This window comes from Oculina patagonica, chromosome 7 (genome assembly GCF_052425735.1).
Source record: "Oculina patagonica isolate OP01 chromosome 7, crgOcupat, whole genome shotgun sequence".
Lineage (NCBI taxonomy): Eukaryota > Metazoa > Cnidaria > Anthozoa > Scleractinia > Oculinidae > Oculina > Oculina patagonica.
Window position 1 is genome coordinate 16,655,064 of NC_135764.1, and position 13,167 is coordinate 16,668,230.

The 13,167-nt window shown below is 37.3% G+C and overlaps 1 protein-coding gene across 2 annotated transcripts in view; it reads right to left on the bottom strand.

Moving 5' to 3' along the window:
• Positions 1–13,167, bottom strand: part of LOC144661731 (ETS translocation variant 1-like) — a 13,867-nt gene extending 700 nt beyond the window's left edge. Inside the window, exons 1-8 of one of the 2 annotated variants that reach the window (XM_078522551.1) lie at positions 12,989–13,167; positions 8,876–8,969; positions 8,726–8,773; positions 8,488–8,565; positions 7,397–7,735; positions 6,639–6,722; positions 3,373–3,483; positions 1–484 (exon numbers count right to left, since the gene is read on the bottom strand). The exon at positions 1–484 is cut by the window's left edge and continues 700 nt beyond it. In XM_078522551.1, coding sequence (XP_078378677.1) covers positions 1–484; positions 3,373–3,483; positions 6,639–6,722; positions 7,397–7,735; positions 8,488–8,565; positions 8,726–8,750 — 1,121 coding nt within the window. In that variant the 5' untranslated portion in view covers positions 8,751–8,773; positions 8,876–8,969; positions 12,989–13,167. Of the gene's footprint in view, positions 485–3,372; positions 3,484–6,638; positions 6,723–7,396; positions 7,736–8,487; positions 8,566–8,725; positions 8,774–8,875; positions 8,970–9,044; positions 9,811–12,988 lie in introns of those variants that run through there. The other variant, XM_078522550.1, reaches the window with a different exon arrangement.

Genomic DNA, 13,167 nt, shown 5'->3' on the forward strand with positions numbered 1-13,167 from the left:
GGATTGACAAAATGTTGTTGTGGAAATGGTGGTTTGGGATATGGCTCCTTAGGCATGGGGAGCAGCTGCTGAGATGCATGCGGGCTCACGGGTTTGGGTTCTCGACACTCCGGTTTGATGTAAGGTTTCTGTGAGTCGGGAAACGCCATACTGAAAAGGGCCTCTGGACTGCAAACGAATTTATACACATAACGTTCGCCCGCGACCTTCTGCATGATTCCTTTCTCGTAATAATAGCGAAGAGAGCGGCTGAGTTTGTCGTAGTTCATGGCAGGGCGGTTCTTCTGGATTCCCCATCTCCGAGCCACTTCTTCAGGATCAATAAGTTTGAACTCCATGCCACGCCCTGTCCAAGCGATAAACGAGGAGCATTCAGGCTCGTCCAAGAGAGCCACGAGGAACTGCCAAAGCTGTAATGAGCCCCGTCTCTGGAAGGCCCTGGGTTCTGGATATGTGACACCATTTGGTACTTTAAACTCGGGAGCTGAATATTACAAAATAAAGAAATTTTCAGTATTTAGAACTTCGGGGAGGGGACAAAGTAAGACATACAGTGCACAAATGAATAATACAAAATAAGGGAAGTGAAAATAAAGCCGCAAAAACTACAGAACATAAATGACACGTCCTCTTTCTGGGACTTTAACAACCTAACAGAGATTGCTTATGACGTGTTTTTTTTAAGTTTAGTTTGATTTAAAAGACAATGTCAAACGGATTCGTGGAAAAAAAAGTTGAAGCTACTGGGCGTTGTTTTGAAGCGAGGTAAAATAAAATACAGTTCCGATAAGGAACGCATTATATCACGCGACAATATACCATTACAATAAAGCTGTATTCACAGTTTCCGAAAAGGCATTGAGAAAGAATTTGAATATTCGATCAGTCAGCAAAAGCGCGTTTAGTTGTTTCTCCTAGGTAATGAAACATCCTGCAGACTGCTAAGAACACAAACAAATTTTCTCTCACAACACTGAAAAATACATCCGAACTCACAACAGGCCCAGATGTGAAGGAAGTATTCGAGACTTTAGGCGCACATCTGACAGCCTGTAACGTTTTACAACTGAAAACGATCGGCACGGATTATAAATTGTAAACATTACGTGAGTACTGTGCGTGCGTATCGCGCGATCTTGCGTAATGCACGCCGTCAGTACAGGTTAAAAAACAATATATTTTTTCTTTATGTTGTTCATTTTTCGTTAAAATAATAGCTAACCTTTACTCATGATGCGAACTGAACATTTTAAACCTAGATCTCTCTATTTTTTTCACTTCACGAAAAAAAAATGAACCTTTAATTGACAACCAAGCTACGAAAAGGGAAGAAATCCTAAGAACGCAAGAAAAATAGATTCGTTTTTACAAGGCACAAAAGACACCCCAGACATATTTTAAAGGGTTTAAACATGTTTTACTTTACTTTTTGCAATTGTTATTTTCTCATTTGGTGTATATCTTCTTATTCACTGTGGCCATACCTATTAAGAACTTCTCTAATTCCGTGCCGAAGAATAGAAGAAAAATTATTTGCCGATTTTTCACAATGTATTCAAATTAGACTGTTCTCATAAAATGCTACTTTACAGCTGCCAGTAATTCAAAATAACAGAGCAGAGAAAAGCCATGTGTATGCGAATTGGCCAAGGCTTATCATATAAAGAAATACGATGAAACTTGATTAATTGCAAGAAAACACCATTAGCTGCACTTCCACAAAGCGCCCAAAGATATGAAATGGCTCTTCTAACTTTCTATTGATATTCAAAACACTTTTAGTCGATTAAGCAACTTCAACACAGCAGATGACGCATTTGTAAGGCCGAGGAAGTTCTGTTTGCATAATGTAGTCGGTTCGTGATATTTTCTAGCGAGGCATCCCATGGATTTTACGAGCAATAGTTTTTGTGCGAAATTGCTTGCTTCGCGTGTGGGGTAAGTTAATGTTCGGTGGGTGATCTCTGCAAAAACGTTTGCATTTCACGATTTAATTAAGTTACAAAACGAAAATAACAAATAAAAGATCGAAATTAATCTTGCGACGTGCAAAGTTCCCTTAACTGAATAGAAATCAAACGATTTTGACATTTGTCAAACGTTGTGAGAAGTGTGGCGTCACCCTGTTTGATTTCGCTAAAAGTAATTTATCTCGTAATTATTCAAAAAAGAGCGCAACGAAGCAACGCCTTCTAGAAAAAGACTCCAACTTATTAAAAAGACATTGCATTTCCCACTGATTTTTTAACAAAACCGTATTCACACAGACTAAGTTGATTCTGTCGTTATTGTCTGTTTTAGCTGTTTCAAGTGGTGCTAACATCCGGGCCTTTCAAATGCGCTTCGCACACCCATTTTGAAGCGAGGCAAAGATCTCGTGAACAAAGTTGTCGTTTTGAAAAATATTTGTCTTAATCGGCAAGAAAACGTCCTGAAATTAATTGATGATGTAAAATCGAAAAGGAGCTGAATTTTCCACCAATTTAAGCAATTAAATCTTAGCGGATAGTTGGGCTTTTTTAAAGGCACATTCGAATGAAAAAAAAATTGCTCAGTAAGAATAATGGTTAAGCAAAGATTAGACTGTAGCTTTTATCCGGAAAACGGTTTTTTGGTTTAATGACAGGGTAATGGCAAAGTGTTTGATAAATATCTCGACGGTGTTCACGCGTCGCTTTGAATTTTTGTTCGAACGCTTGCTGCTTTACGAATGCAATCAAAATAGCGCCTGTAATTAGTGCAACAGAGAGATAGCAAGCAGGCTTTTAACACAAGAATACTATCATGATTTATCATCCTGGAATATGGGATTTTGTCAGACTTTTACGGGCGTATCATTAAATATCAGTTTAGAGTAGGAATCAACACGTAAAAAAAATTCTGTGTCGGTTAAAATACGGTGGTAACTTGAAAAAGGCAAGATTTGATGTCGGTTTAGTTTAATTTCGATTGTGCGTGTGTCAAACGGCAGGTGCTATCGAAAGATTTAATGCCTTTTTTTTTTTCCATAGCCGTCTTTGACATCGGCTTATTATCGAGGAACAGAAAATCCTAAATAAAACACACCGTGTGATATCTGTAATACCTCGTTTGCGGACTCGAGCGGTGTTGTATAAATCATATTAATTTGAGCAGCAAGCTTCTTCCGCTCTCTCAAGTAGTTGCACAAATATTTTGCCGCGTTCGTTGCTGTTCAGTTGGCTGTCATACATAAAAAAGAGTAAAGAATTCCATGAAATCCGTGTTTTGTTTTATTTGGAAGAAACAGCCTTACTTGAAAAGTCTGAAGATTTGGGCTCAACAATATTAGACTTAAAGCGCAGTATTCTTAAAAAACCTCTCCAAAAAGACAGGCAGCGATGCATAACTCACCGTCTCTGTAACTTGGCTTGTGTTCTTTGAAGTCAGTGTACTTGTGATATCTCTCTGCGTAAGGCAAAGGTTCGTCATAAAACGAATGCACACTGGGGTCATAGACTGCGGCTGAAAACAAAACAAAATGTACACGGTAGATTACTACATTATTTCGAAATAATTCAATTTCGTATTAAGAAAAGATCGCATAGTATTTCTTTTCACCTGAAACAAGAAGTTCGGGTCCCTTTTGACATTTTAAATTTAATAAAAAAATAAAGTAAAACCAGTAAGCATGTTTTTCTTACCGAACGTTTGAACACGATCCATTAATATAATGGCGCACGACTTGATCAAGGAAGGCTGTACGGCCAAGATAAATGAAACATCTTAAACGCCGGAGAGCTATTATTTAGCCACTAGTAAGCAAAAGCTGAATGCTATTTTGTAACGTATTATGTCCGGTCGTATTTTTGCGCAAATAAAAGACAAAATGGTTAAGTCCTTAAGCGCAGTGTTTTGGTAAAAATGACCGTCAGGTCTCGTGAGTTCCTTACGGCGCGAAGCCGCTAACATTTGCTAAACTTTCCATATTAAATACCACTTTGTCACTAGTATTATAATATTTTTCCTGCGAAGCGGATTTAACATTACGTACGTCCGTTTGATAACAGAAACGTTTAAACAGGAAAGAAAAGAGGCTTGTCACCAAGCATGTAAGTCACTGGAACTCGCTCTGCTAAAGGATTTTTATCGTTTGAGCGTGGATTTTATATGTTCTTTCTTCGCTGGTATATACTTCAAAAGCCTTAGATTACAAAGATCCTAGACAAAAGCTTTAAGTTACTAAAGTTGCCGATCTTTTTTCTTTGGAAAGCGCAAGTAAAAATTAACCCGTTTCCCGTTTTCGGAGTGTTTTAAAGTATAGACTCTTAAATCTCTGATCGTTTCCGCCCTTTCTTGTTGACATATCGCTTCCCGTTTGCCACTGTAAATATCCTGTCTTTGGTATAAATTGAGGCCTCTCTTCCTCTTTATTCCAATATTCTAATGTATTTGAAGACCTTGAACACAGCTACTATGCGCGTACAAGTTAAAGCCGCGTATTCACGGCCAAGGGATAAAACCTTCGCAGTTGTTCAAACGGCAAGAGGACCATCAAAACAAAGCTGTAACGAAATAGCACAGTGGTCGCTTCCCATTGAGGCTTTTAAAGCGGTGTTCTCGACTAAGTATCTACAAAAACATAGCATTTCAAAGGAAAGCTCAGTTTATTCAAGTTCTTGTGCATAAAATGCCGTGGTCAGAAAGTCTAGAGATCCTGTGAACTACAAAGGAGCAGCGAAACTACATTCAGATAAGTCGAGGCGAATTAAACGAATGGGACACAGCATGAACGATTATTCACCACAGAAAACCATAAAATTATCTTCAAATTGTTTTTGGGAGAAATTATAGATTTGAGTTCATAATAAGCAGGATCAGTTTGCTTCACATAGAAGGAAGACGATTTATTAAATTGCAGGTGATTTCATGTGCCTCGAGGTTTTCGTTCTTTTTTGTTAAAAAAAAGTGCACGGCTTCCGTTTTCGAAATTAAAGAAACTAAAATATATAACTATATTAGACGTACTTTGTGCATAATTTTTTTTGTCTTGAACATTGAAGCATACGTTTGATTATCAGTTTCATGACAAAATATAAACTTTTCATAACACGACAAAACTGCGAAGCTGTGAAAGGGCAAATTCAATTGACACAATTCGAAGCGTTGGGTTGATTGAGTTGAGCATGGCAAAGTGTTTGATCTAACCATGATCAGACGAAACTATCTACTTATGTAATTAACCGAATAAAAGGAACCAACGTCCGCATAAACAAGAAGAAAACATAGACCCCATCAAATCATCGGCTATTTTACGCATGGAGAGCGATTCAAACGTTTTTCGTGAGTTTTATGGAAGCCAGTGAAAGGTTGCTACATTTAAAAGTAAATAATTTCTTTGATGACATTACTCGTGTTTCTCCTTCATATTCAAATTCAACATACGCATTTTCGTAAACGGCTACAAACAAACGCTTTACCAAAAGGCTTCGTGTTCGGAACTTCAACACACCTTAATTTCTTTATTTGTATAATAAAAAATAGCAGAGTAAAGACGTGTGTTTTTTATTCTATTCACTGTCAATAAATGCTCTTTTTTTGTATAGCATTGCGCTTCCCTACATGATCGTACAAGAGAACAAATCTCTTCTCACTCATTTGAGCGCAATTGGGAAATTAAAAGGTCATGTATAACACTTTTGCAACTAATTTTGTACCGGTAAGAGAAGACGGTTTTGTGTGCGTTCAATAGATATTGAGGAGGAAGAGAACCTTAAAACACTAATCAGGTGAAATTTAGCCCATTCAACGCCGAAATACACCTGCGTCACGATTGTGAATTTTAAACGACTGTCCTGCACGGAGCAAATTAAATTACCTTTGACAATGCCGAGTAAATGGCTCTCAAAACCTAAACTAATTTTAAAAAGTTTGGAAAGGCCTATCATGTTTTACCATGCTTCAAGGCTTAAAATGTCCTTATGAATGTACCGCTGTCAACGTATAATTTAATTACAGAAATACAAAATGCAAACAATGGTTCTTAGCTTGTGTGAAATCTGAAAGCTCGGATTGTAACACTACTTGGAGTAGTAAATTTGCGAAGCGGTGGGGTATGAATAGCCGCTAGAGCTAAGCCGAGGCTTCATCTCAAATGTAAACTAAGGGATCTTCCTAAAACCCTTTGAAAATGTTTTTACCCCAATTAGCGAGTATTTTTTTGTTAAGATTTTTAAGTGGAGAAAAGCATCATAACTCGCGCACAAAAAAAAAACAACACACACAAAACAAGAATACTAAAGTTAAGATAATTTTTGCCGCATGAAAAAATCCAGAACAATTTTTAAAAAAGTAATAATAATTTATTTGAGAACGAAAATTAAAAAGAGCAAGAAATTGCTTTTGGGAAAGAGAGAGCATCTGGCTTAAGGCTGTCACGAGTTCATATGTGTTTGCCAAAGAAAATATTAAAGTGATGCAGCAATCATGCCAAAAAACATCTGCGCTGCAAATTTAAGATATTGTGTTCACTTCACTCCATAACAATTAAAATTAATTTCAACATTTTCTATCATAAAATCAAAGCGCTATGAATATTCATAATGTGTGGGCTATCAAAATGTCTAATTAGAATGAAAAACAATTCACCGAGTGGTATTGCACAATGAAGAAAAATTTACCCTCTGTTGAAGATGTTTGGAGGCCATAACACTCGGCTTGCTGATGCGCTTGATGGTGGAAAGACGCAAGACTTTGTAAACGTTCTGAAAAGAAAACAAAATAACATGAAACCGCCAACAAATTATACACAGCGCAATGCATTTGTTAGTGCTTTCACCACAAAAACATATATACTTTGTCAAAGCACCAAAACAAAAGGGTAGAGCTTAAAAACTTTACAACGCGCGCGTTTATCGGTTATCTAACAATTTCACAAAAACTGAAATGAGCAGCATTTACAAGTAAAACATTTCATCCTATAATCGCACGTGACACATTTCATGCACCGCTGTTAATAGAACCGGGGAATTGAAGTTGAAAAACTGTAGTAATTGCCGTAAAGATAGCAAAAAAGGCTTATTAAAAAATAACTTTCACTCTTCATAAAAGTTTCATTCCTAAATGAGTGAAGAAGAATTGAAAGGCTATAGGAGGTCATGGCTTTAAAATTGTCTTTACGTTTGTCAGTGGGGGAAAAAATCAAATAAAAATGTGATACACACCAACAAAAGTGTTTCTTTCAACAAGTATACGTTTCAAGTGAAGAAAAAATTAAATTAACGCGAAAAATACAGGGATTGATTTTATTACACTTTGGAAGCAGAAACACATGAAAATTTGTTACAAAAAAATACAGGAACAGTTAAAAAGATCATTTCGCTTATTAAAGGAGGAGTAAACACTAGAAATTGAGGCGAAAATATATTTTAAAGCTTACCTTGTTCGTAAGGATTCTCACAAGTCGTGTAGTCGATAGGTTCTTGTTTGATGGAAGGATAAGTGGGAGCTGGCGAAGCATCGAACGCCGTGCTGTCATAAGCCGCTGCTAGCTGCCTGTAACCCTTCATGCAGTGAAAACTCGATGGCTGCGCTGAGCAGGTGTATACTAAAGGAGAACTGCTTGAAGCGTGGCTTTCACTGATCATTCTCATGTACGAAGAGTTGTCGCTACTCTTGTCCATCTTGTTTGACTGCTTAAGTGTTCCGCGTCGATGTAGTTCGGTCTGTTGACACGCGCGCTCCCTCGGCTCTGCTTTAATGTGTGTGGCATAGCTGCCTACAAAACGAGAAAAAATATACCTCTAGACAAAAATGCCTATTCATTTTCAAAACAAAACTAACGTTATGAATGGCCTAAACAAAAAAGAATGCCTTATTTACATAATGAAAAAATGGGATGGGGGCAGAGCAAGGAAAACAAGCGAAATGTACAACTTTTGTTGGGAAAATAATACCCCGGGTGATTGTATTATTGCTGTAAAATCAAGGCTCACCACAAAACAAGAAAAAAACTGTTATTTAACTTCGTTTTAGGCAAATAGAGACCTGAAAAATATTCATCGATATTTAAGGCCATTTATCTGCGCGGATCTTTTGATGCGGTTTTTAGTGACTTTCTCCAGTTAGAGAATGGCTCCAAATTTATGAGCATCGTCACATTACAGCGGTGTTTTTAAGGCATAAATAAAATAACCCCGAGGCACAAACTTAGGGGAGATTGTGAAAGAGGTTGTCATCAGAGATAACACTAATTGCACTGGTGTTTCAGTGGTCAGAATTCGAACTTATGGCACGTGTTTACCGACAAAATTCTACTTAATTAACGTTCCTCTAACAACTACATGGGAACGCTGCGAAAAACTTTATTGAGCTTAAAAAATCGGAGTAACCAGAAAACTCGCACAAATAGAATGTAAAATAAAAGCCGTTTTCGACTACCCTTATACCTGTTGCTTACTAACAAACGTACATTTAATTTTCTTTGAATATTTTTTTTTCAGGTAACACAACAATATATCTGACAGTTACCTTCCTTCGAAGTTGTCGAGTTTCCTTCGATTTCGGGAACAAACTGCTCATCCGTGGTACTTGACTGGTATGGACGCGCTTAAAAAAAGGCACACAGCGAAAGAAAATTAAACGTTATGTCTCTAAAATCTAAGTTTAATGAATTCGGCGCTTTTTCATCAATTATTCAGGATGTTTCATGCCCAACGTTAATAAAATTATCGCTAACTCGCCGCAAACTTCACGTTAACATAGTTACCTTCGATCATCCAATGTTCTTGCATTTGGCACAGATCTTGAAACAATTCTGACGAGGAGAAAAAATTGCTCAAGCTAAATTGCAAGTTTTCTTAACGCCAGAAAATATTACACAAGTGAGTATTGTCAAGCAAACGTAGTTTATTATTACCTTGCGAGTCTAAAGACAGATTTTCACCCTGCCCGCGAATACGCTCAACGGGACTACAGGATTTACGTTCGAAACGAGAGGGTCTTGAAGAGAGCTGGCGAGAATAAAACATCATTGATAAGCGGAGGAGAAATGAAAGCGTTTCCAAGCAAGAAAATGATTATTTTACCTGTGGGTACATGTGAGGAACCTCTTGATCGTATGTAGACTCGAACTGGTACATTCTAATCTCAGTGTGTAAGTTACACACCGCTTATGAAGAGCTTGCGTTCCGTATCGAGTCAAATAGCGGGCTTGTTGGTTGGTACTTAACTAAGAAAACACCGCCGAAATAAAAACTAAAAAGGCGAACACCGTAATGGTATGAATTAATTTAGAGCTTGTAGTAAAAAATGGCAACTGGCGCTATACTCTACTGTGTAATATTTTGTCGGCTTTGTCATATTCACACGAGATCATAGTTGTAGATTTTAGCTGTCCGCTTTTGATCAAATCTTTCATTTATAGCGAACGCGTTTCCCATTGGTTTACCAATTTATTCCTTTTGATGTATGATTGGTCATTTGCAAGTAGCAATTCAGCGAGTGTCAATTTCTGTCTGTTGACCAATCAAAACAATGAAAACAATTAGTCTCATTTGGCACACGTTAGCTGTCGCGGCGAGTTGGCGAACGCGTGCCTAGTTTGTCATTCACCTATACACCTAATAAGATGATCATATTCAGCAATCATTCACGAGCACCATAAAACCTCCAAGGGGGCTGCACAAGGCGGAATAACTTTCCCGCCCGAAACACCATTCGCTTTGCTCGCATAATCATCTCCGATGAAGTTACAACCGTCCGTTCATTTTACATGCAAGATTACAAAAAGACAAATTTCAAATAGTTGTTTATTTTGTTCTTTTTGGTGAGAATACGAGATGCGTGCGATTTAATTTACAGGTTTATACCGGGGGGTGGTCCCCAAGGGGAATGTACACGAAAAACTTGAAAGAAAGTAAGTGGGATTTACAATCATTTAGCACAGTGAATGCGAACTCCTGATGAGAGCTGATTTTAATGCTCTTGCAAAAAAGAGGCTAAGCTTTCAAACAAAAAACCCCGTGGAAACCGAACATCAAGCACGCTAATTGGTATTGTGTGACGAGAAAATGAGTTAGCATTTTATTGTTCCACCTATATACAGGTGACGATGAAATTCAGTTTTTCATCAATTCTAAAAAATCTTTCCCAAACTCGACGATTATATTAGCAAACAATCTTTGTCTGTTTTGATAATTTCTCGCGGCAATTAAACGAACGAAATTTTACTGAAAAATACTATCTGAATAACCCTGGCCTTGTAATATTCGCAATTTATCTCGGCATTAAATGAATTTCTTAAGGTTCGTGAGAGCTAGCTGTTTAATGGAAAATTTTTCCCACGCTTTAATATGAATTGATGAGGACAGCTACACAATTTTTTTGCACAAATTCTCTAGAAATTGGACATTTTCAACTGCTTAGCAAACTTATTGTCCAGCTTTCTATCGGCAAAGTGGCATTTATTTCCGGGTCCCGCTCATGGTTGGATGTTGTTTGCGCAAGCTATCAGACTAGTCATAAATGTATTGAACTTTACTCATTCCCTTCTACACGCTACATTTGGCGGCAAGCACGTTCTTTATAATACCTTTTCCCAGCTTGATTGAGGTTTTCATCAAGCTTTATTTGAGTCTGTGTGTGTTGTTTTTGTTGACTGTAGGAGCCTACGTATCATATGTACGCATGTTTAGCTTTTCAAAATGAAAATAGAACACAGTGATAATAAAACTGACAAATCCAGCGTAGGCGCGTCAACCCTCGCAGTACGCTCACGTCACGCGTAACAACGCAACTTTTTTACCGAAATCGCACGGTCACGTACGAGACAGACGCAGGAAATCGAAACTGCGTGATTTTGCTAAAGAAATAAAAGAGCAGTGATCTTTATCGGCTTTGAAAGCGTTTTGCTAGCTTATCAATATTCGAAAGAGCGAGGTTTTTTAAAATAGAAACAAGGCACAAATGATCAATTTTTCAATAAAGAAAACACAATCGGAGAACTATAGAACAGGAATTAATACGCACAAAATGGGAATTTGAAAAACACAAACAATCACATCATTTGATATTTCCTGCAAAATTTGCCGTCCTCTAACTTAAAAGGTTTGGAACTGATACGAGTTGACTTTTAACTGGATTGTGTTTGACACGAGGCATTTGAAAGGAAACCGCGTACTACTTATTTACTACTATAGCTAAATTCTCCTTAAGCTTTAAAAAATGTTCGCCGAATAAAACCTAATCCCCTTTTTCTTATGTTCTTCTTAGATGAACGAAATACTCTTTTTGTGATAAACAGAAAAATGAGTGTTAAACGGCTAGTCTTTAGTGTGACCGCCGTGAATAACATGCCAACCTAAATCTACTATCCACCTTTGGTAAACAAGCATTTCGCAAAGTGAATGTAATGAAGTCGAGTTTTTCGATTTCGCTCTTAGTGGCTACATGTGATCCACTAGCGATTTTAGTCGCTATCATTTAGAAGTTCGAAGCCAGCGCCACCTGACTGATAATAACACATTAGATATTCAGTCGCCATGAGCTGTGAAAATCTTGAAACGCAGCAGCTGCAATTCTCGTTTACCTTTTCTTTCTTTTTACAATATCTCTAATAAGGCCAGGGCTTTGTTTCGACAAAATAAACGAAAATTATGAACAAACTCGCTCAGTTTATCCTCTCGTTCTAATTCTTTTTGCTTTTCTCAATTCGCAAACCTGAATTTCATAATTACAGCTTATATTTGCTGGTAAGAACTTCCTTTCTGCTGGCATATTTGGTAACAACTTATCCAGTGGGAGTTAATTTTATTCACAAATTTAATTTATTGAAGAGTTTTTCTATAGCAATTGTTGTTTTTTACGGCAGAAAGCCTAAATGTTTACTTCTCATCATTCGAATTGCTGCCGTGCAAAACAATAAGAGAAACACTTTGCGTTCGTTGCTGTATTCAACAGAAAATCATTTCTATTTCTGTGTTGCCACAAAATCTGACATCTAACGAATGTTCTCTAGTTAAGTGTAAAATGTTTGCTTATATTACAAACCAGTGGACGGACATATTCAACACATTCACTAAAATGAAACTCCCTACCAAACTTGGATCGTTGCATCTAATTTTTCGCACTTTGAGAACAATAAAACATCATTTACGACTGAAGCCGCGAAAACAAGATGGATTCATCGTGAAACGAAAAACGAAAGAAACAAAACTATTCTTTTTGGGGGGGCTTAGAGAAGTAGAAAAGATAATGGTACGTTCACAAGTCAGTGAAAACACAGAGCGACAATAGCACGAACATACGACATAGTTACACCTGTTACAATGTGCAATGCGCACGCGTCAGTAACATTCAAAACAATTTGCTCCCTCCTAGGGCTCGCCTTTGTCTTTTTCTTAGAGGTTTGTTCTTCATCAAAGATTTTCTTTGAAAAGAACAAATGCAAAGACATTTCTATGAATTTCTGCCTTGTTTTGACCACAGAAATTGATCATATACAGACCTTGGGTAGCCCTGTTTTGAAAATTATCGAGATTAAGAACATTAGAATATTTAATTAAATTATATTTAATTTATTTAATTTATTTTGACACAATTGCTTTGTCTTCTAAGTAATCTATAACTCTTCCTCCTTGCGCTATAATGAAACGCGACCAATTGATTTGTTAGTTTTAGGTTCCTTTCTAATGGAAAATCATCTCAGCCTTGTTTTCTATATAATTTACATGCAACGAAAACTTTTAAGACGACGCCTGGACACACACTCGAAAAACGTACGTTCGTAAAGTAAATCCTTCTGTCGGTTTGCCGCGCGCTTTGATAGCTAACCTCTGTATATGACAGAATTTTCCGGAATTTTGATGGGATCTCAATTGCTATTTGCTCTCGGGAAGAAATGAGAGCAGACGGAAAACCAAGCTAAATTACTTAAACTGTACCAGCGTACATTTAACTCGACTCAGGTATATCACAGGGATTGATCCAGACTCTTGACATGTTCATTTCAAGTAACATTTAACGGACTTACCTTCTTCCGGTAAAAGAAAGAGGGCCTTTCAGAGTTTGCTTTATACAATGTTCGTGAGAGATTTCAAAAAGAGCCGTTTTCTTTCAAGATACTAAGTGACTCGTTAACTCGTCACCGAAGCGAATTCAATAGTTTTTTTTTCCGACCACGCTAACCCAATCTTCAAGCTAAACTGTTCC